The 27079-nt window shown below is 46.0% G+C and overlaps 1 protein-coding gene across 1 annotated transcript in view; it reads right to left on the reverse strand.

The window, feature by feature from the left end:
- The window catches only part of LOC134288292 (uncharacterized), a 41843-nt gene extending 15010 nt beyond the window's left edge, over nt 1-26833 (reverse strand). Inside the window, exon 1 of the mRNA XM_062852665.1 lies at nt 23761-26833. Coding sequence (XP_062708649.1) covers nt 23761-26833 — 3073 coding nt within the window. The remainder of the gene's footprint in view (nt 1-23760) is intronic.
- Nucleotides 26834-27079: the final 246 nt, after the last annotated feature.

The following is a 27079-nucleotide window of genomic DNA, read 5'->3' on the forward strand; positions in this document are numbered from 1 at the left end:
CCGGAGGAATTCCTGGAGGAATCTCCGCAGGAATTCCTGGAGGAATCTCCGGAGGAATTCCTGGAGGAATCTCCGGAGGAATTCCTGGAGGAATCTCCGGAGGAATTCCTGGAGGAATCTCCGGAGGAATTCCTGGAGGAATCTCCGGAGGAATTCCTGGAGGAATCTCCGGAGAAATTCCTGGAGGAATCTCCGGAGGAATTCCTGGAGGAATCTCCGGAGGAATTCCTGGAGGAATCTCCGGAGGAATTCCTGGAGGAATCTCCGGAGGAATTCCTGGAGGAATCTCCGGAGGAATTCCAGGAGGAATCTCCGGAGGAATTCCTGGAGGAATCTCCGGAGGAATTCCTGGAGAAATCTCCGGAGGAATTCCTGGAGGAATCTCCGGAGGAATTCCTGGAGGAATCTCCGGAGGAATTCCTGGAGGAATCTCCGGAAGAATTCCTGGAGGAATCTCCGGAGGAATTCCTGGAGGAATCTCCAGAGGAATTCCTAGAGGAATCTCCGGAGGAATTCCTAGAAGAATCTCCGGAGGAATTCTCAGAGGAATATGCGGAGGACTTCTCAGAGGAATCTGAGGAAATTCCTGGAGGAATCTCCGGAGGAATTCCTGGAGGAATCTCCGGAGGAATTCCTGGAGGAATCTCCGGAGGAATTCCTGGAGGAATCTCCGGAGGAATTCCTGGAGGAATCTCCGGAGGAATTCCTGGAGGAATCTCCGGAGGAATTCCTGGAGGAATCTCCGCAGGAATTCCTGGAGGAATCTCCGCAGGAATTCCTGGAGGAATCTCCGCAGGAATTCCTGGAGGAATCTCCGGAGGAATTCCTGGAGGAATCTCCGGAGGAATTCCTGGAGGAATCTCCGGAGGAATTCCTGGAGGAATCTCCGGAGGAATTTCTGGAGGAATCTCCGGAGGAATTCCTGGAGCAATCTCCGGAGGAATTCCTGGAGGAATCTCCGGAGGAATTCCTGGAGGAATCTCAGCTAGAATTCCTGGAGGAATCTTCGTAGGAATTCTTGGATGATTTTCCGGAGGAATTCCTGGAGGAATCTCAGGAGAAATTCCTGAAGGAATCTCCGGAGGAATTCCTGGAGGAATCTCCGGAGGAATTCCTGGAGGAATCTCCGGAGGAATTCCTGGAGGAATCTCCGGAGGAATTCCTGGAGGAATCTCCGCAAGAATTCCTGGAGGAATCTTCGTAGGAATTCTTGGATGATTCTCCGGAGGAATTCCTGGAGGAATCTCAGGAGAAATTTCTGAAGGAATCTCCGGAGGAATTCCTGGAAGAATCTCCGGAGGAATTCCTGGAGGAATCTCCGAAGGAATTCCTGGAGGAATCTCCGGGGGAATTCCTGGAGGAATCTCCGGGGGAATTCCTGGAGGAATCTCCGGAGGAATTCCTGGAGGAATCTCCGGAGGAATTCCTGGAGGAATCTCCGGAGGAATTCCTGGAGGAATCTCCGGAGGAATTCCTGGAGGAATCTCCGGAGGAATTCCTGGAGGAATCTCCGGAGGAATTCCTGGAGGAATCTCCGGAGGAATTCCTGGAGGAATCTCCGGAGAAATTCCTGGAGGAATCTCCGGAGAAATTCCTGGAGGAATCTCCGGAGGAATTCCTGGAGGAATCTCCGGAGGAATTCCTGGAGGAATCTCCGGAGGAATTCCTGGAGGAATCTCCGGAGGAATTCCTGGAGGAATCTCCGGAGGAATTCCTGGAGGAATCTCCGGAGGAATTCCTGGAGGATTCTCCGGAGGAATTCCTGGAGGAATCTCCGGAGGAATTCCTGGAGGAATCTCCGGAGGATTTCCTGGAGGAATCTCCGGAGGAATTCCTGGAGGAATCTCCGGAGGAATTCCTGGAGGAATCTCCGGAGGAATTCCTGGAGGAATCTCCGGAGGAATTCCTGGAGGAATCTCCGGAGGAATTCCTGGAGGAATCTCCGGAGGAATTCCTGGAGGAATTTCCGGAGGAATTCCTGGACGAATCTCCGGAGGAATTCCTGGACGAATCTCCGGAGGAATTCCTGGACGAATCTCCGGAGGAATTCCTGGACGAATCTCCGGAGGAATTCCTGGACGAATCTCCGGAGGAATTCCTGGAGGAATCTCCGGAGGAATTCCTGGAGGAATCTCCGGCGGAATTCCTGGAGGAATCTCCGGCGGAATTCCTGGAGGAATCTCCGGCGGAATTCCTGGAGGAATCTCCGGCGGAATTCCTGGAGGAATCTCCGGCGGAATTCCTGGAGGAATCTCCGGCAGAATTCCTGGAGGAATCTCCGGAGGAATTCCTGGAGGAATCTCCGGAGGAATTCCTGGAGGAATCTCCGGAGGAATTCCTGGAGGAATCTCCGGAGGAATTCCTGGAGGAATCTCCGGAGGAATTCCTGGAGGAATCTCCGGAGGAATTCCTGGAGGAATCTCCGGAGGAATTCCTGGAGGAATCTCCGAAGGAATTCCTGGAGGAGTCTCCGGAGGAATTCCTGGAGGAGTCTCCGGAGGAATTCCTGGAGGAATCTCCGGAGGAATTTCTGGAGGAATCTCCGGAAGAATTCCTGGAGGAATCTCCGGAAGAATTCCTGGAGGAATCTCCGGAAGAATTCCTGGAGGAATCTCCGGAAGAATTCCTGGAGGAATCTCCGGAGGAATTCCTGGAGGAATCTCCGGAGGAATTCCTGGAGGAATCTCCGGAGGAATTCCTGGAGGAATCTCCGGAGGAATTCCTGGAGGAATCTCCGGCGGAATTCCTGGAGGAATCTCCGGAGGAATTCCTGGAGGAATCTCCAGAGGAATTCCTGGAGGAATCTCCGGAGGAATTCCTGGAGGAATCTCCGGAGGAATTTCTGGAGGAATCTCCGGAGGAATTCCTGGAGGAATCTCCGGAGGAATTCCTGGAGGAATCTCCGGAGGAATTCCTGGAGGAATCTCCGGAGGAATTCCTGGAGGAATCTCCGGAGGAATTCCTGGAGGAATCTCCGGAGGAATTCCTGGAGGAATCTCCGGAGGAATTCCTGGAGGAATCTCCGGAGGAATTCCTGGAGGAATCTCCGGAGGAATTCCTGGAGGAATCTCCGGAGGAATTCCTGGAGGAATCTCCGGAGGAATTCCTGGAGGAATCTCCGGAGGAATTCCTGGAGGAATCTCCGGAGGAATTCCTGGAGGAATCTCCGGAGGAATTCCTGGAGGAATCTCCGGAGGAATTCCTGGAGGAATCTCCGGAGGAATTCCTAGAGGAATCTCCGGCGGAATTCCTGGAGGAACCTCCGGAGGAATTCCTGGAGGAATCTCCGGAGGAATTCCTGGAGGAATCTCCGGAGGAATTCCTGGAGGAATCTCCGGAGGAATTCCTGGAGGAATCTCCGGAGGAATTCCTGGAGGAATCTCCGGAGGAATTCCTGGAGGAATCTCCGGAGGAATTCCTGGAGGAATCTCCGGAGGAATTCCTGGAGGAATCTCCGGAGGAATTCCTGGAGGAATCTCCGGAGGAATTCCTGGAGGAATCTCCGGAGAAATTCCTGGAGGAATCTCTGGAGGAATTCCTGGAGGAATCTCCGGAGGAATTCCTGGAGGAATCTCCGGAGGAATTCCTGGAGGAATCTCCGGAGGAATTCCTGGAGGAATCTCCGGAGGAATTCCTGGAGGAATCTCCGGAGGAATTCCTGGAGGAATCTCCGGAGGAATTCCTGGAGGAATCTCCGGAGGAATTCCTGGAGGAATCTCCGGAGGAATTCCTGGAGGAATCTCCGGAGGAATTCCTGGAGGAATCTCCGGAGGATTTCCTGGAGGAATCTCCGGAGGAATTCCTGGAGGAATCTCCGGAGGAATTCCTGGAGGAATCTCCGGAGGAATTCCTGGAGGAATCTCCGGAGGAATTCCTGGAGGAATCTCCGGAGGAATTCCTGGAGGAATCTCCGGAGGAATTCCTGGAGGAATCTCCGGAGGAATTCCTGGACGAATCTCCGGAGGAATTCCTGGAGGAATCTCCGGAGGAATTCCTGGACGAATCTCCGGAGGAATTCCTGGAGGAATCTCCGGAGGAATTCCTGGAGGAATCTCCGGAGGAATTCCTGGAGGAATCTCCGGAGGAATTCCTGGAGGAATCTCCGGAGGAATTCCTGGAGGAATCTCCGGAGGAATTCCTGGAGGAATCTCCGGAGGAATTCCTGGAGGAATCTCCGGAGGAATTCCTGGAGGAATCTCCGGAGGAATTCCTGGAGGAATCTCCGGTGGAATTCCTGGAGGAATCTCCGGAGGAATTCCTGGAGGAGTCTCCGGAGGAATTCCTGGAGGAGTCTCCGGAGGAATTCCTGGAGGAATCTCCGGAAGAATTCCTGGAGGAATCTCCGGAGGAATTCCTGGAGGAATCTCCGGAGGAATTCCTGGAGGAATCTCCGGAGGAATTCCTGGAGGAATCTCCGGAGGAATTCCTGGAGGAATCTCCGGAGGAATTCCTGGAGGAATCTCCGGAGGAATTCCTGGAGGAATCTCCGGAGGAATTCCTGGAGGAATCTCCGGAGGAATTCCTGGAGGAATCTCCGGAGGAATTCCTGGAGGAATCTCCGGAGGAATTCCTGGAGGAATCTCCGGAGGAATTCCTGGAGGAATCTCCGGAGGAATTCCTGGAGGAATCTCCGGAGGAATTCCTGGAGGAATCTCCGGAGGAATTCCTGGAGGAATCTCCGGAGGAATTCCTGGAGGAATCTCCGGCGGAATTCCTGGTGGAATCTCCGGCGGAATTCCTGGAGGAATCTCCGGCGGAATTCCTGGAGGAATCTCCGGCGGAATTCCTGGAGGAATCTCCGGCGGAATTCCTGGAGGAATCTCCGGCGGAATTCCTGGAGGAATCTCCGGCGGAATTCCTGGAGGAATCTCCGGCGGAATTCCTGGAGGAATCTCCGGCGGAATTCCTAGAGGAATCTCCGGCAGAATTCCTGGAGGAATCTCCGGCGGAATTCCTGGAGGAATCTCCGGCGGAATTCCTGGAGGAATCTCCGGCGGAATTCCTGGAGGAATCTCCGGAGGAATTCCTGGAGGAATCTCCGGAGGAATTCCTGGAGGAATCTCCGGAGGAATTCCTGGAGGAATCTCCGGAGGAATTCCTGGAGGAATCTCCGGAGGAATTCCTGGAGGAATCTCCGGAGGAATTCCTGGAGGAATCTCCGGAGGAATTCCTGGAGGAATCTCCGGAGGAATTCCTGGAGGAATCTCCGGAGGAATTCCTGGAGGAATCTCCGGAGGAATTCCTGGAGGAATCTCCGGAGGAATTCCTGGAGGAATCTCCGGAGGAATTCCTGGAGGAATCTCCGGAGGAATTCCTGGAGGAATCTCCGGAGGAATTCCTGGAGGAATCTCCGGAGGAATTCCTGGAGGAATCTCCGGAGGAATTCCTGGAGGAATCTCCGGAGGAATTCCTGGAGGAATCTCCGGAGGAATTCCTGGAGGAATCTCCGGAGGAATTCCTGGAGGAATCTCCGGAAGAATTCCTGGAGGAATCTCCGGAGGAATTCCTGGAGGAATCTCCGGAGGAATTCCTGGAGGAATCTCCGGAGGAATTCCTGGAGGAATCTCCGGAGGAATTCCTGGAGGAATCTCCGGAGGAATTCCTGGAGGAATCTCCGGAGGAATTCCTGGAGGAATCTCCGGAGGAATTCATGGAGGAATCTCTGAAGGAATTCCTGGAGGAATCTCCGGAGGAATTCCTGGAGGAATCTCCGGAGGAATTCGTGGAGGAATTCCTGGAGGAATCTCCGGAGGAATTCCTGGAGGAATCTCTGGAGGAATTCCTGGAGGAATCTCCGGAGGAATTCCTGGAGGAATCTCCGGAGGAATTCCTGGAGGAATCTCCGGAGGAATTCCTGGAGGAATCTCTGGAGGAATTCCTGGAGGAATCTCCGGAGGAATTCCTGGAGGAATCTCCGGAGGAATTCGTGGAGGAATTCCTGGAGGAATCTCCGGAGGAATTCCTGGAGGAATCTCCGGAGGAATTCCTGGAGGAATCTCCGGAGGAATTCTTGGAGGAATCTCCGGAGGAATTCCTGGAGGAATCTCCGTAGGAATTCCTGGAGGAATCTCCGGAGGAATTCCTGGAGGAATCTCCGGAGGAATTCCTGGAGGAATCTCCGTAGGAATTCCTGGAGGAATCTCCGGAGGAATTCCTGGAGGAATCTCCGGAGGAATTCCTGGAGGAATCTCCGGAGGAATTCCTGGAGGAATCTCCGGAGGAATTCCTGGAGGAATCTCCGGAGGAATTCCTGGAGGAATCTCCGGAGGAATTCCTGGAGGAATCTCCGGAGGAATTCCTGGAGGAATCTCCGGAGGAATTCCTGGAGGAATCTCCGGAGGAATTCCTGGAGGAATCTCCGGAGGAATTCCTGGAGGAATCTCCGGAGGAATTCCTGGAGGAATCTCCGGAGGAATTCCTGGAGGAATCTCCGGAGGAATTCCTGGAGGAATCTCCGGAGGAATTCCTGGAGGAATCTCCGGAGGAATTCCTGGAGGAATCTCCGGAGGAATTCCTGGAGGAATCTCCGGAGGAATTCCTGGAGGAATCTCCGGAGGAATTCCTGGAGGAATCTCCGGAGGAATTCCTGGAGGAATCTCCGGAGGAATTCCTGGAGGAATCTCCGGAGGAATTCCTGGAGGAATCTCCGGAGGAATTCCTGGAGGAATCTCCGGAGGAATTCCTGGAGGAATCTCCGGAGGAATTCCTGGAGGAATCTCCGGAGGAATTCCTGGAGGAATCTCCGGAGGAATTCCTGGAGGAATCTCCGGAAGAATTCCTGGAGGAATCTCCGGAAGAATTCCTGGAGGAATCTCCGGAAGAATTCCTGGAGGAATCTCCGGAAGAATTCCTGGAGGAATCTCCGGAGGAATTCCTGGAGGAATCTCTGGAGGAATTCCTGGAGGAATCTCCGGAGGAATTCCTGGAGGAATCTCCGGAGGAATTCCTGGAGGAATCTCCGGAGGAATTCCTGGAGGAATCTCCGGAGGAATTCCTGGAGGAATCTCCGGAGGAATTCCTGGAGGAATCTCCGGAGGAATTCCTGGAGGAATCTCCGGAGGAATTCCTGGAGGAATCTCCGGAGGAATTCCTGGAGGAATCTCCGGAGGAATTCCTGGAGGAATCTCCGGAGGAATTCCTGGAGGAATCTCCGGAGGAATTCCTGGAGGAATCTCCGGAGGAATTCCTGGAGGAATCTCCGGAGGAATTCCTGGAGGAATCTCCGGAGGAATTCCTGGAGGAATCTCCGGAGGAATTCCTGGAGGAATCTCCGGAGGAATTCCTGGAGGAATCTCCGGAGGAATTCCTGGAGGAATCTCCGGAGGAATTCCTGGAGGAATCTCCGGAAGAATTCCTGGAGGAATCTCCGGAAGAATTCCTGGAGGAATCTCCGGAAGAATTCCTGGAGGAATCTCCGGAAGAATTCCTGGAGGAATCTCCGGAGGAATTCCTGGAGGAATCTCTGGAGGAATTCCTGGAGGAATCTCCGGAGGAATTCCTGGAGGAATCTCCGGAGGAATTCCTGGAGGAATCTCCGGAGGAATTCCTGGAGGAATCTCCGGAGGAATTCCTGGAGGAATCTCTGGAGGAATTCCTGGAGGAATCTTCGGAGGAATTCCTGGAGGAATCTCCGGAGGAATTCGTGGAGGAATTCCTGGAGGAATCTCCGGAGGAATTCCTGGAGGAATCTCCGGAGGAATTCCTGGAGGAATCTCCGGAGGAATTCCTGGAGGAATCTCCGGAGGAATTTCTGGAGGAATCTCCGGAGGAATTCCTGGAGGATTCTCCGGAGGAATTCCTGGGAGAATCCCCGGAGAAGTTTTGAAAGGAATTCTCGAAAAAAAATATAGAGGAAGCCCTGGAGGAATCCCCGGAGGAATTTCCGAGGGAATTCTTTAACCCTTTGAAGCCGGAATTTTTCCAAGCGTTCTTCTGGAGTTTTTTCTACGTTTTTCTGTAGTTTTGGTATTCAATAGTATAAAAACGGTAGAATATTATGCGGAATATTTTTCTGGACATCCTAGGTCATCCAAACTATTCTTGAGTTTCGATCCTTAAGTCTATGGCTGTAACGGTAACTTCTTTCATTATACAAAGCTGCAATTTGGAATCTATCATGTCCAGTAAGTCTTCTGAAAATTTAATAGACAGTAACAGATCATTCGGGATATCCTAGATCATCCAAACTGTTCTTTAGTTTAGATCCTAGAGTCTGCGGGTGTAGCGGTAACTGATTTCATTATACAAAGCTGCGATTTGTAATCTATCATGTCCAGCAAGTCTTCTGAAAGGTAAATAGACAATATCACATCAGTCGGGATATCCTAGGTCATCCAAACTGTTCCTGAGTTTAGATCCTAAAGTCTGCGGGTGTAACGGTAACTGATTTCATTATACAAAGCTGCGATTTGCAATCTATCATGCCCAGTATGTCTTCTGGAAGGTAAATAGACAGTATCAGATCAGTAGGAATATCCTAGGTCATCCGAACTGTTCTTGGGTTTAAATTTATAAGTCTACGAGTGTAACGGTAACTTTTTTCATTATGCAAATCTACGATTTGTAATCTATCATGTCCAGTAAGTCCTTCAAAATTTCAATAGACAGTATCAGATCATTCTGGATATCCTAGATCATCCAAACTATTCTTGAGTTTAGATCCTAAAGTTTATGAGTGTAACGGTAACTTCTTACATTAAAAGCTATGATTTGTAATCTATCATGTCCAACAAGTCTTCTGAAAGTTACAGTTGTTGTTTCCATCAACTAAGCTTTATAACCGTAAGGAGCCCATAACATAACAACGCGTGTTGTTCCTCTAACTGCTTTGGTAAGTACAGTGGATTATGTAACACCTTAACGTAGTGGCAAAAACTATTATCACAAGTGTAGACCTGAAGCTATGGTCTCCATAGTAGTGATGTTGATCTGGAATATCTCAAAACTATCATTACAGATTACAGTCTAAAGTTCATTGTGAGACTAACTACTGTTACTACCAAGAGCTAAACTTCAGGATAGTTTGGACGACCCTCAATGTCCCGAAGGTTCATAAAAATATATAGTAGACTTCAGGTGGTCCAGTCATCGCTATTGATTATGCATCGTTACTCAGTATGTCAGATATAGCTGATGTTACGAGTGTAGACCTGAAGTTCTGAACTTATGGATAGTTTGGCTGACCTGGAACATTCCCATAGTGTCTCTAAATGACATTTTAGATTTCAAGAGCTTCATGGATTTCAGCAGATCCTATGCTATTATTTATGGTGAAAACACAAAGTTTTTCTTGTAGATTTGAAGGGCTTCATTATAGAACAGTTTGGACGACCGTGAATGTCTCAAAGGTGTATAATAAAAAAGTAGACTTCAGATTGTTCCAGTAACTGCGGTTGATTATGCAGCGTTACTCAGTATAACAGATATGGATACAGTTACGAGTGTAGACCTGAAGTCTTGAACTCCAAAGGAGTTTGGCTGACCTGGAATATCCCTGTAGTGTCTCTAAATGACATTTGAGATTTCAAGAGCTTCGCGGACCCCAGTAGATTATACAATAAGGTACACCGGGGCAAGTTGAAACGGGTGGGGCAAGATGAAACACGAAGTTTTGAAACAGGCTTCAATACAATTTGGTAATTTATCCTTCGTTAAAAGATTGTTTGAATCAAAAACTATGCGTTATGGCGATCAAACTGTTTATCATCATTAGAAAACATCATGTTAACCCTCTGTTTCATCTTGCCCCATCCGTTTCAACTTGCCCCGGTGTACCTTACTATTATATATGGTGAAAACACATAAAATTATTCTTTTAGATTTGAAGGACTTTATTATAGAACAGTCTGGACGACCCTAGATATCCCAAAGGTTTATAATAAGCTCTTAGACTTCAGATTGCTGCAGTATCTGCGATTGATTATGTAGCGTTTCTCAGTTTAACAGATATGGATACTGTTACAAGTGTAGACCTGAAGTCCTGAACTCCAAGGTAGTTTGGCTGGCCTGGAATATCCTTATAGCGTCTTTAAATGACATTGTGAATGTCAAGAGCTTCACGGATCCCAGTATCTTATGCAATGCTATTAGTTGTGGCGGAAAAACATAAAATTATTCTTGTAGATTTGTAGGACTTCACTGCAGGACAGTTTGGAATACCTAGAACATCCCAGAATATAAAACACCTTTTGATATTCTTGATGAAGGCTAAATGGATACATATAAACGAAACACACATCCAAGTTTAGCTTTTAGAACAACTGGTATGTCAATTATTTCGTTTTTTTTTCAAATTTCATGGTATTCAGGATGTTCTAGGTTATCAATGAAGTCCCAAATACAAATATCCCCATTTTTGCCTAATAGAGGACTCAATTTGCAACAACTTTGCCGAAGACAGTATTCTGTTTTATCGAATGGGTGAATGAATACAGCCGTTTCTATGTTGGGGTCATATATGACCCCTACGGCTCCAAAGGGTTAAGGATACCGTAACATTTCCACCTTCCGGAATATCCGTAGCACGGTTCTCCATTTCCTCGACGAAGGAAATCTATAGCAAATAGAAATTACTGTTTCCACTGTTTGAGAGTGTTTATATGAGGTCTGTGCACTAGACCCATTTAAATTAAAAATCTGAACTAAAAAAATGCTGACAATTTCTATCTGAATTATTGTAGAGCTCCCCTTCCCTCGCCCATTTATATATATATGCGTATAATCAAAACATCACTATCACGTTCCTGTAACGTGCAATGCTCTTTCGACTTATCCCGTTTATTAATTCGGTGACTGCTCCCATTTGACATGGCCGAGATCCCAATAAAAAAGTTCCTCCACTTTAACGAGCAAAACTATTATTTGGTAAAGCATTTTTACGAGCAACGAGCAATCATTCTTCGTCGTCGTCGTCGGAATATAGCAGATTTTGGTGATGTTCCAGTTCCGGAATTGCGTCGTCATCGTCCTGTCGCCCAGTCACCAGCTATGACTGTCCTAGTCATCAGGGTGAAAGCGCACTCTTCGAATTCCTCGCCGAATCAATCCGACCTGCGAGAGGGTGGGAAAATCGTTATTGTTTCGCTCGCTTGCATAATATCTATTTAGAATCAATTTCTTCTTCGGCTGTGTCGGAACCATTTCCATTGTGATGTCGGATCGGAATCGTAAGATTCCGTTTTTCCGTTGCAGCACCATAGGACATGTGAGTCAAACGAATCCGGACGGAGATTCATATGCCATGCCAGACTTATGTTTGTCATAAAATTTTACGATTATGTTGTCTCATCCTTGGCCCTTTTGGGAAGTGCCACTCGAATCAAATCGTCCACCGAGGGAGATTAAGTCGATTCTTTTGGCCGAAAGTGAATCCCCCGCCCCAGGTTTGGACGACAACCGTTCCGTGATGAGTGGTTTCAGCAGGACTTGTCTTGTGGCGACGGTCGTTGTCATCATCATCATATCGCCATCCATCGACATCGATCTGCTCTTCGAGTCGGAAAAATAAGAAACATTTTCCGCTTCCGGATGGTGTGTATGCTTGTACGACGAAGGCAAGTAGTTTGTGTCGAAAGAATGAGCATTATTTCGGATATGTTTCCTTAGCACAAGAAGAGGAGGATTCGGATCAAAATTGATACGTTCAGGATTCCGCCTTCGTTGAGGACAATACGGTTTTATGGATGCTTGGATGGTCAATTATTTGAGTGGGATTCGATCAAGTGAGATTTCGATAAATTGATTCGGAGCCAGATGAGATGTGTTCTTCGATGACTAAAAGAAGTAGTTCTAAAACTACGCAGAACTAGAGCTTCTTGATTATCTTGTACTTAATATCCCTGTAGCCCCTGAAACACTGCTAAAATCTCCCAAAACGACTTTGAAAACTCCTATACCACTCTTGAAACTCCCTGAAAACCCCTCGAATACTCAAGGCACCCCCTGAGACCCCCGGGAACATTCCTGAAAGCTCTGTAACACCACTGAAATCCCTTACAATGACCCGCAATTTTAGAGCCCCTGCCTCTGCCGCCCCTAAAAGGGACCTAAGACCCCCTGTTATACGTCCCTGAAAATCCCTCAAGCCCTTGAAACGCCCCAAGAACTCCCTATAACAACACTGAAATACCCTTGTACACCCCTGAAGCTCCCCGGAACACCTCTGAAACCCTCTTAAATCCCCTTGAACGTCCGTGAATTATCCGGTAACGCCCCTGAAACCCTCTGTAAGGTCTCTGAAGTGCCCTGGAATTCCACTGAAACCCGCCTATATTGCTTCTGAAGCTCCCCTCACGCCCCGGGAACACCACTGAAACTCTCTGGAACAATCTTTTAAACCTCTAGTAAGCCCCTGAAACGCCCCTAAACCTCTGTGATGGCCCTGAAACTTCATTAAACTCTACTGAACCTCTCTCAAACATCCCTAAAATGATGCCAAAACTCCTCGGAACACCCCTGAAACACCTTGGAACAGGCTAGAAACCATTTGAAATCACTGGAACGCCTCTAAAATTCCCTGAAACGAACTTGAAACCCCATAGAAGACCAATGAAACACTTTGAAACCTCCAGGAACACTCCCGAAACCACCAGAAACGCCCCAGAGAAGTTCTGAACCTAAAAGCTGAAACCTTTGCGTGGCAACCTTAGGCAAGAACGGGTAATCAACCCTGGAGGAAACTTTGGTTGTAGGCTGTCATGGAACAGGGAGAGGAGGGTGGTGCTATTACAAACCTGAGTGTCTGTTCTCTGCAAACCTGAGCTGGAGGAGCGGCTCACAACAGCCGTTGTTGTAAGCCATGCATGTTGGCAACTGTAGAGTTCAGTCAAATAAAATAAAAGAGTTCAATTGAGTAAGTGTTTATTATCAGTGTATAAGCTGAAATATTTCCGATGGTCTGACAAATTGTACTGCTGATAAACCACCTCCTCTGATTTTTTTCATGCCTGTATGCGTCCTTTTTAAATTATCTTTCCATTCTGTTCGCTGGAGGAATTTCTTCAGAAATTCTTGAAAAAAAATCAAATAAATTATCAGGTAATCCTGGAGAAGTTCTTGGATGCATCCCTGAAAAGATGATTGAAGGACTTCTGAAATTTCCGAAGGAATTCCTAAATGAACTTTTGAAGAAAACCTGAGAGGACTTTCTGAAGAAATCACTTGAGGAATTCCCGGAGCAATCCCAGGAAGACTTCCTGAAAAAATCCCTGAAGAAACACCTAGATGAACCCATGGAGCAATTCCTAAAGGAATTCCTAGAGGAAGCTGTGTGGAATCCCTGGAGGAATTCCCGAAGGAGACCCTGGAAGAATTTCTGGAAATATACCTGGAGGAATTCCTGGTAAATTATGGGATGAGTACCCAGTGGAACTTCAGAAAAGATCTCATGAGAAAATCCTAGATAAATTTCTGGAGGAAATTTTGGAGAAATTCCTGGATTAATTCTGCGAGGAATGCCTAGAAAAATTTCACAAGAAATCTCTTGAGGAATTCATAGAGGAAATCTTCTGAAGGAATCCTTGGAGGAATTCTTGAAAAAATTCCTGAAGGAACCCGTGAGGCAATTCCTGGGAAAATCTCTAGAGAGAATCGTGGAGGAATGCCTGGAGAAATTCCTTGAGAAATTTCTTAGATGAATTTTGGAGCAATCCATTGAAGAATTCCTGGAAAAATCCAGCGCAACTCGGGGAGGAATCGGTGGAGACTTTTCTGAAAAAATCCCTTGAGAAATTCCAGGAGGATTTTCTGGAAGAACCCCTGGAATGAATTTCTGGAGGATTCCCTGATAGAACCTCTGCGAATATCCCTGGAGAAACCACTGGAGGAATCCCTGACGCAATTCCTGGAGGAATCTTTGGAGAAATTCCTGGAGGAATGTCTGGAGGAATCACTGAAAATATTCCTGGAGAATTTCCCGGAAGAATCTCTGAAGAAATTTCCAGAGGATTTCCTGGAGAAATTCCTAGACGAATTGCTGTTATAAGTTCTAAAGGATGCCAGGAGCATTTCCTGGAGAAATTCTTGGAGGAATTCCGGAAGAAATTCCTGGAACATTTCCTAGAAGAACTCCTAGAGTCATTCCTGTGGAAGTTGCTGGAGGAATCTCTTGAAGAATCCTTGAAAGAATTACTGGATGAATATCTAGAGGAATCTCCAAAGGAATTCTGGGAATTTTTGTCACTTTTCTATTTCAAAAAAAAAATCCCTTGAAAAATTCCAGGAGGAATTTGTAGCGTTTCTGGAGAAATCCTCAAAGGAATTCCTGAATCCTTGAAGAGATTTGCGAAGAAATCCCTGGAGGAATCTCCGGAGGAATTCCTGCAGGAATACCTGATGAAATCCCTGAAAAGAATTTCTGAAGAAATCCCTAGAGAATTTCTCGAAAGAATGCTTAGAGATACTGCTGGAGGATTTCCTGGAGGAATCCCTAAGAAAATTCCTGGAGAAGTTCATGGAGAAATCTCTGGAGGAATCCCTGAATCAATTCCTGATGGAATCTCAGGAGAAATTCCTGGATAAATGCCTAAAGGAATTCCTGACATGATTTTTTGAAGGATGTCCAGGAGCAATTCCTGGAGGAATTTCTGAAGAAATTCCTGGAGTAATTCCTGGAGGAATTCCTGGAGGAGTTCCTGGAGAAATTCCTGGATAAAATCCTGGAGGTATGCCTGAAAGAATTCCTAGAGGTATTCCTGTGGGAATTGCTGGAGGAATCAATGATGGATTTCCTGGAGGAATTACTACAAGAATTATCGAAAGAATTTCTAGAGGAATTCTGGAAGATTTCTATTTCTATTATATTATTTATCTCTCTCTGGAAAAAGAAATCCTTGAGCAATTCCTGGAGGCATTCCTAGTGGAATTAATGGAGGAATTCCTGGAGAAATCCTCGAAGGAATCCCTGAAAGAATTCGTGGAGGAATCATTGAAGTCATTTGTTAAGAAGTTCTTGGAGGAATCTTGATAGAAATTCCTAGAGGAATACCCGGAGGAATCCCCGAAAAGTTCCCTAAGGTATTCCCCCTGAAATTTCTGGAAGAATTTCTGAAGAAATCCCAAGAGGATTTGCTGGATGAATCCGTAGAGGAATTGCTGGAGGAAATGCTGGAGAATTTCCTGGAAGAATCTTCGAGGGATTTCCTGGAGGAATCCCTGAAGCAATTCATGATGGAATCGCAGGAGAAATTCCTAGAGAAATCCCTGAAAAGTTCCTGAGGGTATTCCTGAAGAATTTCCTGGAAGAATTTCTGAAAAAATTCTCGGAAGATTTTCTGGAAAAATCTTCAGAATATTTTCTGGAAAAATTCCTGGATAAATCGTTGGCATATTTTCTGAAGGATGTCCAGGAGCGATTCCTTGATCAATTCCTACAGAAATTGCTGGAGGAATTCCAGAAGAAATTCTTGGAGTAATTCCTGGAGGAATTCCTGGAGCAGTTCCTTGAGAAATTTCTGGGTGAAATCCTGGAGACCCTGGAAGAATTACTGGAAATGTTCCTGGTAAATAATGGGATGAGTACCCAGTGGAATTTCTGAAGAGTTCTCATGAGGATATCCTAGATAAATTTCTGGAGGATTCCTTGGAGGAAATTTTGGAGAAATTCCTGGAAGAATTCTGCGAGGAATGCCTAGAAAAATTTCACAAGAAATCTCTTGAGGAATTCATAGAAAAAGTCTTCTGAAGAAATCCTTGGGGGAATTCTTGAAGAAATTCCTGGAAGAATCCGTGAGGCAATTCCTGGGAAAATCTCTGGATAGAATCGTGGAGGAATGCCTGAAGAAACTTCTGAACAAATTCCTGGTGTAATTTTTAGAAGAATTCTTGGATGAGATTCAGCGGGAATTCCTGGAGAAATTCCTTGAGAAATTTCTTAGATGAATTCTTGGAGCAATCCCTTGAAGAATTCCTGGAAAAAATCCAGCGCAACTCGGGGAGGAATTGGTGGAAAATTTCTGAAAAAAATCTCTTGGGAAATTCCAGGAGGATTTTCTGGAAGAACCCCTGGATTGAATTTCTGGAGGGTTCCCTGATGGAACCTCTGCTAATATCCCTGGAGAAATTCGTGGACAAACCACTGGAACAATCCCTGAAGCAATTCCTGGAGGAATCTTTGGAGAAATTCCTGGAGGAATCACTGAAAAATTCCTGAAAATATTCCTGGAGAATTTCTCGGAAGAATCTCTGAAGAAATCCCTAGAGGATTTCTTGAAGAAATTCCTAGACAAATTGCTGACATAATTTCTAAAGGATGCCAGGAGCAATTCTGTGGGAATTGCTGGAGGAATCAATGATGGATTTCCTGGAGGAATCACTACAAAAAAATATCGAAAGAATTCATATATGAATTCTGGTAGATTTCTATTTCTATTCTATTATGTATCTATTTCTGAAAAAAGAAATCCTTGAGCAATTCCTGGAGGAATTCCTAGTGGAATTTATGGAGGAGTTCCTGGAGATATCCTCGAAGGAATCCCTGAAAGAATTCGTGGGGGAATCCTTGAAGTCATTTGTAAAGGAATCTTGATAAAAATTCCTAGAGGAATATCCGGAGGAATCCCTGAAAAATTCCTTAAGGTATTCCCTCTGAAATTTCTGGAAGAATTTCTGAAGAAATCCCAAGAGGATTTGCTGGATGAATTATCCGAATTGATTAGATGAATTGATGGAGGAATTGCTGGAGGATTTCCTGGAGGAATCTTTGAGGGATTTCCTGGAGCAGTTCCTTGAGAAATTTCTGGGTGAAATCCTGGAGGAATTCCTGAAGAAATTCCTGGAGGTTTCCTTTGGAAATTGCTGGAGGAATCCTTGAAGAAATTCCTTGAGGAATATCTGGAGGAATTTTTGCAACAATTACTGGATGAATTTCTGGGGGAATCTCTAGAGCAGCTCTGGAAGAAATTTCTGAAAAAAATCCTCTGAGAAATTCCCGGAGAAATTGCTAGAGCAATTTCTGGAGGAATTCCTTGGAGAAATTCGTGGAGAAATCCCTGGAAAATCCCTGAAAAAGGAGAAATTTTTAGCTGATCTCCTGAAGCAATTCCTGGAGAAAAATCTGGAAGAAATCTTGGAAGAATTCTTGTAAAAATTCCAGAAGGTATTCCTAGAGAAATTTCGGGAAAAAAATCTGATGGAATCCCTGAAGGATTTCGAAGAAATTTTTGGATGAATTGCTGACAATAATTTATGACGAAATTCCTTGATTAATTCCTGGTGAAATTCCTTGATGAATCCCTGAAGAAATTCCTTGAGAAATCCAGGAAGAATCCCTGAATGATCGCCTGGAAAATTTCCTTGAAGAACGCCTAGGAGAATTCCTGGTGAAATTCTCGGACATTTCCCTGAAGTAATTTATGGAGAAATCTTTGGAGTAATCCGTTAAAGAAATCATGGATAAATTTTTGCAGGAATTCCTAGTGGTGCCTGAAGGAAGTCCTGAAGGAATGTATTGTGGAAACCCTGGATGCATTTTGTAGGAATTCTTGGAAGGATCCCTGGAAGGTATCCTAGAGGAATGCCTGTAGGAATTTCTGAAAGAATCATCAGAGGAAATCCTGGAGAAACCTCTAGAGGAATTTCTAGCGGAATTTCTGGAAGAATTTAATTGAATTCCTTGAGGAATTTTCAGACAAATCCCTGCAAGAATTCCCAGAGGAATCCCTAGTAAAATTCCTGAAGAAATTCGTGGATGAATCTCTTGAGGAATTCGTAATGAAATACCAGAAATAATTCTTGAAGAAATAGCAGATGGAATTCTTGGAGAAATTCTGGAGAAAAGAGTTCCTGAAGAAACTCCAGAAGCAATTTCAAGAGGAACTACTGAGGAAATCCCTGAACAGTTCCTGGAGGAAGTACTAAATTAATTCCTGCCAGAGTTCCTTAAAAAATACCAGGAGGAATTCCTGGAGGAATCCTAAGAAGAGTTCCTGGGAGAATCTTTGGAGGATTTGTTTTTAAATTAGTTGTTCCAGAAAGAATCACAGAAGGAATTCCCGAGTTAAGCCCTGCAAAAATTTTTAGAGGAATCCCTGGAGGATATCCAAATAAAATGGCTGTAGGTATTAACGAAGGAATCTCTAGAAATACTCCTGGAGGAATCTACAGAAGAATTCCTGGAGGAATATCTAGAAGCATTTCCGAAGGAAACCCTGGATGAATTTTTAGGGGAATCCCTGCAGCAATTCCCAGAGGAATCCCTGGAATAACTCCTGAAGGAATCTCTTAAGAAGTTCGTGGAGGAATCCCAGGAAGAAATTGCTGGTGGAATCCTTGGAGAAATCCTGAAGGAATTCTAAGAAGAGTTCGTGGAGGAACTCTCGAAGGAATCCCTGCTGGAGTTCCTGAAGAAACCCCTGGAAGAATCCTGGAAGCAATTCTAGAGATTTCCTGAACAGTCCCTGGAGAAGGTTATGAATTAATTTCTGGAGGAGTTCCTGAAAGAATTCCAAGAGAAGAGAACTCCTGAAGGAATTCTAATAAGTGTTCTTGGGGGAATTTTCGGAGAAATTTTTAAAATAATCCCTAGAGTTGAGCAATCCCAGAAGCAATCCCATGAGGAATTCCTTGGGAATCCCAGGAAAGTTTAAACAAATTACTGGAAGAATTTCTGTAGGGAAAAAATGAAGGAATCCATATCTGTCATGTTTAGATGAATTACACTAGTTTACAAAATAAAATGAAAGTCGTGAACTTCTGTCAACGACCAAAATTTTTGAAGCACAATTTAGTGCTGATTTCGAAACCGTGCAATCAGCACTTAAGTAGAGCAGTTTTTGAGTTTTAGCTCAATATCGAAACATTCTAAAAATTCTTTCTCAACGTTTATTTGACATATCATATGTAGGCAAGTTACAGTTAAAAATTCAGCTCAATCGGAGCATTGATACGAAGAATGAGATATGTGAAGTGAGCGACGTTGCTTAAAAATAGATCAAAAATCGATTTCAAATCATCAACCTTGTATGAAAAGTCGAAAAAATTTCCGCTCTACTGTAATTTTTTTCCTTAGCGTTTTCGAACTCAGGGCATGAATCTACACCAAAAATGATCATCAGCTTACCGAGTTCAAAAATGCTGTAAACTAGTGTTATTGTTGGAATCTTTGGATGGACTCCCAAAATAATGTGTTGTTCAAAGTTTTAAGGAACTCCTGGATTAATTTTAAGCTAATCTCTAGTAATTTTTTTTTATTAGGGTTTCTGGAAGATATTCCTGCTGAAATACTTTAAATTATTCCAGATTGAATTATAAGATCAATCTCTTTTGGAATTCTTGAAGAAATATATGGAGAAATCCCTGAAGGAAATATCGAAAAGCATTTCTCTTGACATTACTTGGGAGTCCCTGGAGAAATTCCTGGAGGAATCCTTGAAAAATGCACTGAAACTATCACTGGAGGAACCTCTAAAGATATCCCAAGAGAAACTCCCAGAGAAATGTCGGGTGAAACCCATAGAGGAATTCTTGAAAAAATCTCTGTAGCAATCCATGCTGGAATCACTGAAGAAAGCTTTGTAAAAATTCCTGGAAGAGTTCGTCGATGCATCCTTGCAGAAATTTCTGTAAAAAATTCTGAAGGAATCGTGGGAGGAGATCTTGAAGCATTTATTGGAACAAACGGTGGAGAAACACCTGGGGAAGTCCCTTGAGGAATTTCTAAAATAATCCATGGAGAAGTGCCTGAATAAATGCCTAAAGGAATTTCTGGAGATAGAATTCTTGAAGAAATCCCAGGTATTTTACTCTTAGCATGACGTGAATACGAGGAATACGATCGACCCCTGAGGTTCTGTTCGATTTCATGCTACGGATTACTGTTTCTATCTCCTGTACTGATGAAGCTTCGGTGTTGACACGGGTAATGCGTCGAACCCTTGGCGGATCATGCTGAGGTGTTGATGGTGTGACCGACACTTGAAAAAGGTTTCCAAAGTGCTCGAACAAGCATTTCTACTGGTCAGCCAGGTCGGTCAGTAACTGCCCAGACGTGTCTTTCACGGGCATCGTAGCATTCGTCTTGGTCCCACTATGGCGACGTGAGACATCGTAGAGGAGACACATGTCGCCTGTGTTTGTGGTTTTCTTGCATTCGTCGGCTAGGGAGTCCGCCACGCTCTTTTGTCCAGTCTACATGAGCGTTTCACTTCCTTCTCCAGAGCTGAATAGCGCTGACGGGCTACGGCTTTGGCTCCTCATGTTTTAGCTCGCTCTATCGCGGCTTTGGCGTTCTTTCGCTCCGCTATCTTCCTCCAGGTATCATCTGTGAATCTGTGATCCACTGCTTTCTTCGGCTTACACCCTATAGGAGAATTAAATTTGAATTGTCTATAGATCCACAAGATACATGCAGCGAAAACTATTAATCGTTGCCCTTTTGCTGCTACGAGTTGGTGCGCTACAAAATCCTACATCATTTTTCAACCTGCAGAGATCACATGCATCTCATTACCGATAATGCAGGACAAAGTTATACGATTCCATAAAAAAAAACTCTTCCAAAACGCTAAGTGTACAGCACCGATGAATAGGCAACAATTAAAATTGATGACTTTTACGGTTTTCTTTTCCCTCCGTTAGGAAGCGTCCTCTCTAAGGACCTCTGCTGCCGGTATTCCTTCACATATCCTCGGAGCGCATCTGGTTATGTTAATCCCGCAGGAGACAGGTCGCTGCCACCGATCAACCCCTACGTGTGTGCCATCACACCACCCCATGTGAACACCACCGAGCGGAAAACCTGTGTGGAAAGAAAAATGTTCGTTAATATTCAAATGCCACACCTTGTGCGAAATCTATTTCTCGATCTGAAAACAGCAGGTTTCCCACCTTGCTTCATCGGCGCGTCATCATCAGCATTCAGCAGCCTCGGCGGCGCAAGTGCTCGTCACATCACCCAGACCAGAACAAGTTTAAGTTTGTCTATTCAGTTAGAAGGACGAGAACCGTTTTCGGTTAAATCATGATCCGGATTGATGATCGTGATTCGTCATTCCGCTGCTGATGGGCTATTGTGTGACGGAATGAATTTGCATTAGAGAGAGGAAAGAAAAGGGGTCGGATTTTTCCCACCGACCGAGCGAGACCGCAGAGCCTAAGAACGATACATGCACGCAGATTGATGCACATCGGAAAGGATTCACCGCAGGTGATCTCCGCCATCAGGACTCGATTGACAACTCCGCTACAGACAGTCGATGCGACGGGACGAGACACTTTGCATAATTTCCCAGGTTCCGCTCGCTGTTGTCCTGACTCGGAATACCAACCGGTGACTAATGAGTTTGGTATTAATTTTTATTGCTGTCAATATTTATTTTCCGCAAGGTGAGGACTTTGTGATGCGTGAGAAGTTTCTCCGGTTGGCGAGGCACGCCAATACCTACAGCGCTGATGATGCACTTTACCCCGTGAATAATTGCAATAAATTATAGTTGTGTGAGCGCGTTAGGATATTGTAATCATTAAAAATTATGACCGTAGTTTTACGATTATTGCCATTCGACTTCGGGGTTCTGGGTAGCGGAGAAGAAGGCTAACGAAAGAGATTCTTGGCATTGTAAGCTACCCCCAACGGGGGGTGATGAGGTCCCCTGCTTTTCCGGTAGAAAAGCACACACAATCTGCGAAAAATTTGCTACGTGGAAAACGATTTGTGCAAACAAGAACGGCATTGGCAGTGGTCGCGGCGAGTTGTGCTGGAAGAAGGACAAACGTGCAATGATTCCTAGGAGGAACAAGCAGCAAGGGCCATAAAAGTGGCCATAAAGAGCAGTTATACAGCTGGGAGTGCACAAAGAAAGACACCTTATGAGATAGCGTTTTTTGCAAACCTGCTTTTGGGTGGCGGAGGATGGTAGAAGCAGTGGAAGGGACACTTTCCGGACACGCTGCTTCGGTGCGATATTAATAACGATGTTACACTTTAAATATGAATCTACCATTTTCAAACATTTTCATTTGGGGCCTGTCTATAAACTACGTAGACTCTTAAGGAGGGAGGGGGTTCGTTTGGGTAAAGTCTACGCTCCACACAATTTTCGAAAATTTTGTGTGGACAAATGTCTACTAGAGGGGAGGGTGGGGGAAGGTTCTGAGATGGCCAAAAATGAGCCTACGTAGTTTATGGACAGCGCCTTGTTAATTTTAATTCTTCGAGGACTAATTTCAGGATATCTTAGAAATCCACCAAGGTTTATTTACTACCGGCACATCGCTCCCAACGCTCGTCAGATCGCGCTCTCCACCTGATCCGCCCACCGTACACTCTGCGCTCCACGCCTTCTTGTTCCAATCAGATGGTTAGCAAACACCAACTTTGCAGGGTTGATGCCCGGCATTCTTGCAACATGCCCTGCCCACCGTATCCGTCCAACTCTAGCCACTTTCAGGATGCTGGGTTCACCGTAGAGTGCAGCGAGCTCGTGATTCATCCTATACGCCGCCACACACCGTTCTCCTGCACGCCGCCGATGATCGTCCTTAGCACGCGTCGGTCGAAAACTCCGAGTGCTTGCAGTTCCTCCTCGAACATGGTCAGTGTCTGGTGTCCGTAGAGGACCACCGGTCTTATTAGCGTCTTCAGCGTTCTCGAGAAGGTGGTACAATAATATCGATGATGATATCAAAAATCGATAATCTTTGCAGTATAACACGACGACTTGCTAACGGTTGTTAATTTGTTAGTGGCCATCATTGCTCATGTTCCCAGAACAAATAGGCTTCTTCCGAAGTCTTTAGCAGTTCGCAAACTCGTTAGTTGGTGCGTACAGCTTTAAGCTGCAAAATTTATGTTTTATTGTTAGCTTCAGTTTTAAGTTACAGAATTTAAGACTTACAAATTTCGGTGAGCCTAATCTCAAAGAGATTTTTACTGTCTGGCTGTAAATTCCGCCTACGCCACCTACCTGTGATATTAATTTTAAGGTTAGGTTTAGTTTCTAATAGAATACATCCAACTCACTGTGGTAACCACCAACTGTGATATACCGTTTAGACTTAAGTTCAGTTTGATTTTAAACGTTAGATTCTAAGCTCAACTGTAAATAGTTCAAAATTCATTAAATCAAACATTCTCCTACAATTTTAATTCATCACACACTTGCATGCCCTTTCACCACGTTTACAGAGAACAAAGTGACAATTTTCGCTTCGGCTTGTCATTCCGTTGCCTGACATTCCCACGGATGACATAATGGCCTGTCGGGAGCTACACCGTTCAGTTACGGTTACACCGCGGGGCAGTGCTGGCAGCAACATCCTCCCCCCCGTAACACTGGCCACTGGTCCCAGTTTTACCACCTGACTCAACCTCCAACACGGCCAATTTCGATACCGGTCTACGCAATAACCCCCTCGCAGTCTGAACAACAGCTTGCCGCACTCTTCCGTCTTCGGCAGTCATGACTTCCTTCACTCGTCCACGAGTCCATCCGTTCCTCCGGGTATCGTCCACTATGAGCACCAGATCTCCTATGGCTACGGGCTTAACTTCCCCAAACCACTTCATCCGCTTCGTTAACATCGGGAGATATTCCCGAATCCATCTCTTCCAAAAAACGTCGAGCTGGTGTTGTATTAGCGTCCAGGAATTCTTAACCGCAATTGCTGGGTCACTGAATGGAACTGCAGGTTGGCGAACACCTCTGGAACTTCCGAGGAGGAAATGATTAGGTGTAAGTGATTCTCCTTCTGCAGCATCCAAAGGCAAGTAGGTGAGTGGTCTGCTGTTCACAATTCCTTCGGCTTCGACTGCCAATGTTTCCAAACCTTCGTCGTCCAGCTTCCGGTCGCTGTTATAAGCCGATTCCATGGCAGACTTTATTGAACGCACCATCCTTTCCCAAGCACCGCCCATGTGAGGTGCTCCTGGTGGAATGAAGTGCCATTTGGTTTCTGTGTTGGTGAATGTCGCTGCCAAATCGCCGTGTAACAACTTCAATTGTTCTCTTAATAGACGCTCGGCACCAAGAAAATTAGTACCGTTATCAGTATATATCTCTGCCGGTGCTCCACGACGGCAGACGAAACGCCGAACGCACTTCACGCATGAAGGCGTAGAGAGACTATGGGCAACCTCAACATGGACGGCACGAGTAGTTAGACAGGTGAATAGGCAGATCCAACGTTTAGCAGAACTTCTCAATACTTTCACCAGAAACGGACCGAAGAAATCAATACCGGTGTATGTAAATGGGCGGGTGAACCACGACAAACGGGCAACAGGTAATGGAGCCATTCGCGGGATTTTAGGGGTCGTTTTCAATACTTTACACAACTGACAATCAGCGGCGACTTGCTTCACTACTGTCCTTAATTGGAAGATGTAGTAAAACTGACGAATCTCGTTCACCACCGTTTCTGCGTTACCGTGTCGGAATGTTCGATGAAATTCGTCCACCACAAGCTTTGTCACCGGGTGTGTTCTTGGTAGGATTACTGAAAACCTCGCATCAAACGCCGCATGTGGAGCGGCACCGATTCTTCCATCGACGCGTAGCACTCCCCACTCATCAACTGTTGGAGTCAACTGATATAACCTGCTTGTCCTGGGAAGCTCGTTCGGTCCCTTCGAAAACAAAGCCATCTCATCTGGGAACTCTTGACACTGCACGATCCGCATTAAAGAATTCTTCGCTTTCTTCAGTTCGTCCTGGCTCAAGAACAACAGCTGCAGCTGCTCTCCTCGCCATTTACGCCTACAATTATCCACAAAACGATGGACATACGCCATCGCACCTAGCAGTCGTCGCCACTTCGAGAAACGAGTGAAGTCTAATATAGTCTGCTGAGCGATCGATTCTTGGATAACGAAACAAGGCCTCAGTTCCTCCTCTGGCTGAATCGAGTGATGTATTTGCTTCGGCCAGTTTTCCTCGGAAAGTCGTAGAAACTGCGGACCTTTGAACCATTCGTCGCTTACATCAGGGCAAGCATTTTTCCCCCATTTTGTTGCGGCGTCTGCCGGGTTTAGCTTGCTGGGAACCCATCGCCATTCGGCTATGTCTGTCGCTGATAGTAGCTCTCCTATCCGACACGCTACATACTGCTTATATCGGCGATGATCAGCCCGTAGCCAGGCTAATACCGTTGCTGAATCGCTCCACAGAAATCGTTGCCTAACTTTGACACTATGATTTTCCTGCACGGAAGACAGCAAACGGCTACCCAGAACAGCAGCTTGCAACTCCAATCGGGGAATTGAAAGAGGCTTTAGAGGCGCGACCTTTGTTTTCGCGGCAACTATCGAGCATTCGGGTTCTCCTTGGTCGTTTACTACTCGGAAATACGCCACGGCAGAGAAAGCGGCTTCGCTGGCATCGACGAAAACATGCAACTGAAGTTGTTCATACTTCCGAACAGTTGCTCCCTCAAAGTAACATCGAGGAATACGTAGAGCTCCCACCTTGGGAAACTGACTGGTCCACCTTATCCAGCGATCGAAGAGCTCCTCTGATACCGTCTCATCCCACTGCAGTCCAGATCGCCACACATCCTGGAGTAGTATCTTGCCGTGCACAAGAAATACACTCAGAAGACCCAATGGATCGAAGACTCCCATCAAGCATCTTAGGATTTGCCGCTTTGTAGGTCGTTTTTGACTGTCTATAACCAGTTGCACCTCCTCCTTCATCGTCATTGAGAAACGAAGTTCATCTTCGGCAGTCTGCCACAGCATGCCCAAAACCCGATCAGAACTATCAGCTGAGCTCAAACACAGGTTCTTGTTTGCCTTCGGATCCTCCTCGTTTAACCCACGCAGAACTTTGGAACTATTCGACAGCCAATTCCTAAGTTGAAAGCCTCCTCTCCGGTGTATCGATCGGATTTCGCTCGACACCCGTTCTGCCTCTTCGTCATCCTCAAAACTGTCAAGATAATCATCCACGTAGTGGTTCTCTACGATTCCTTCGACTGCCCGTGGATAGGTGTCGGAAAATTCTTCGGCGTTTTTGTTTTTAACGTATTGCGCCGACGCCGGCGAACAGGTGGACCCGAATGTTGCGGCGTCCATAAGATAGATTCCTATTGGCTCCAACGGGTCGTTGCGGAAAAGAAAACGTTGAGAGTGGCGATCTGACTCACGAACCTGCAACTGGTGAAACATCTCTTTTATGTCTGCTGAGACGCTCACCTTAAACTGACGAAAACGTGATAGAACAGCAGGAAGCGATGCCAGTTGATCCGGACCTTTCAGCAGCATTGAGTTCAAGGACATTCCGTCCACTTTAGCGGCTGCGTCCCATATGAGCCGAACTTTGCCCGGCTTTCGTGGGTTTGTTACTACACCCATGGGCAGGTACCACACGCGTTTCGGATCTGATTGCGCCAACTCTTCTCTTGTCGCTCTATGTGCATATCCTTTCAGCTGGTATTCCGATATCTGTTTCTTCAGGTTCGCCGCCAAATCTGGATTTCGTAGCATCTTGCGTTCCAAACACTCAAACCTTTTCACCGCCATGTTGTAACTGTCTGGAAACTCGACAACGTCATACTTCCACAGTAGACCTGTTTCAAACCGTTCGCCGACACGAATAGTCGTTTCTTCTAAAATCCTTCTAGCCCACTTATCTTCTTCGGATTCCAGCATCACCTGCGACTTCACTCCCGCATCTTCCATCGTGAAATAATCTTTCACTATGTTGTGCAATTCTTGATCGCTAGAGCATTCGCAATCGTGGTAGTTCAGAGAGTGTGTTGCCTCCTTACCACAACCTCCGAAGATGCACCATCCCAGTCGGGTTTTTGCTGCAATAGGTTCGCCTTTCTTCCCTTCTCTTACTTTAAGCGGGACCGTCAGACTTGCATTGTTGACTCCTATCAACAGCCGATGAACTGTCATTGATAAACAGTATGAAGAAAGCGAGCCAAGTTAATTGTCTTGTGAAACTGCCTTTTCGCGACAGAATTTAGTGCTTCAATAAGGACGGTAACGGAATTCAGACCTTGGTCCTTCAGCCTCTTGTCATGCAACTCGGAGCCCTACCTCCGCGTGGCTCCGTCAGGGATACGAGCAACCTTAGGGAAATCAGGTAACCAACACCGATGGGAACTTTGATCGTATGCTGGCAGGAAGGGGACAAATTTT

The sequence above is a fragment of the Aedes albopictus genome, chromosome 1 (assembly GCF_035046485.1).
Source record: "Aedes albopictus strain Foshan chromosome 1, AalbF5, whole genome shotgun sequence".
Lineage (NCBI taxonomy): Eukaryota > Metazoa > Arthropoda > Insecta > Diptera > Culicidae > Aedes > Aedes albopictus.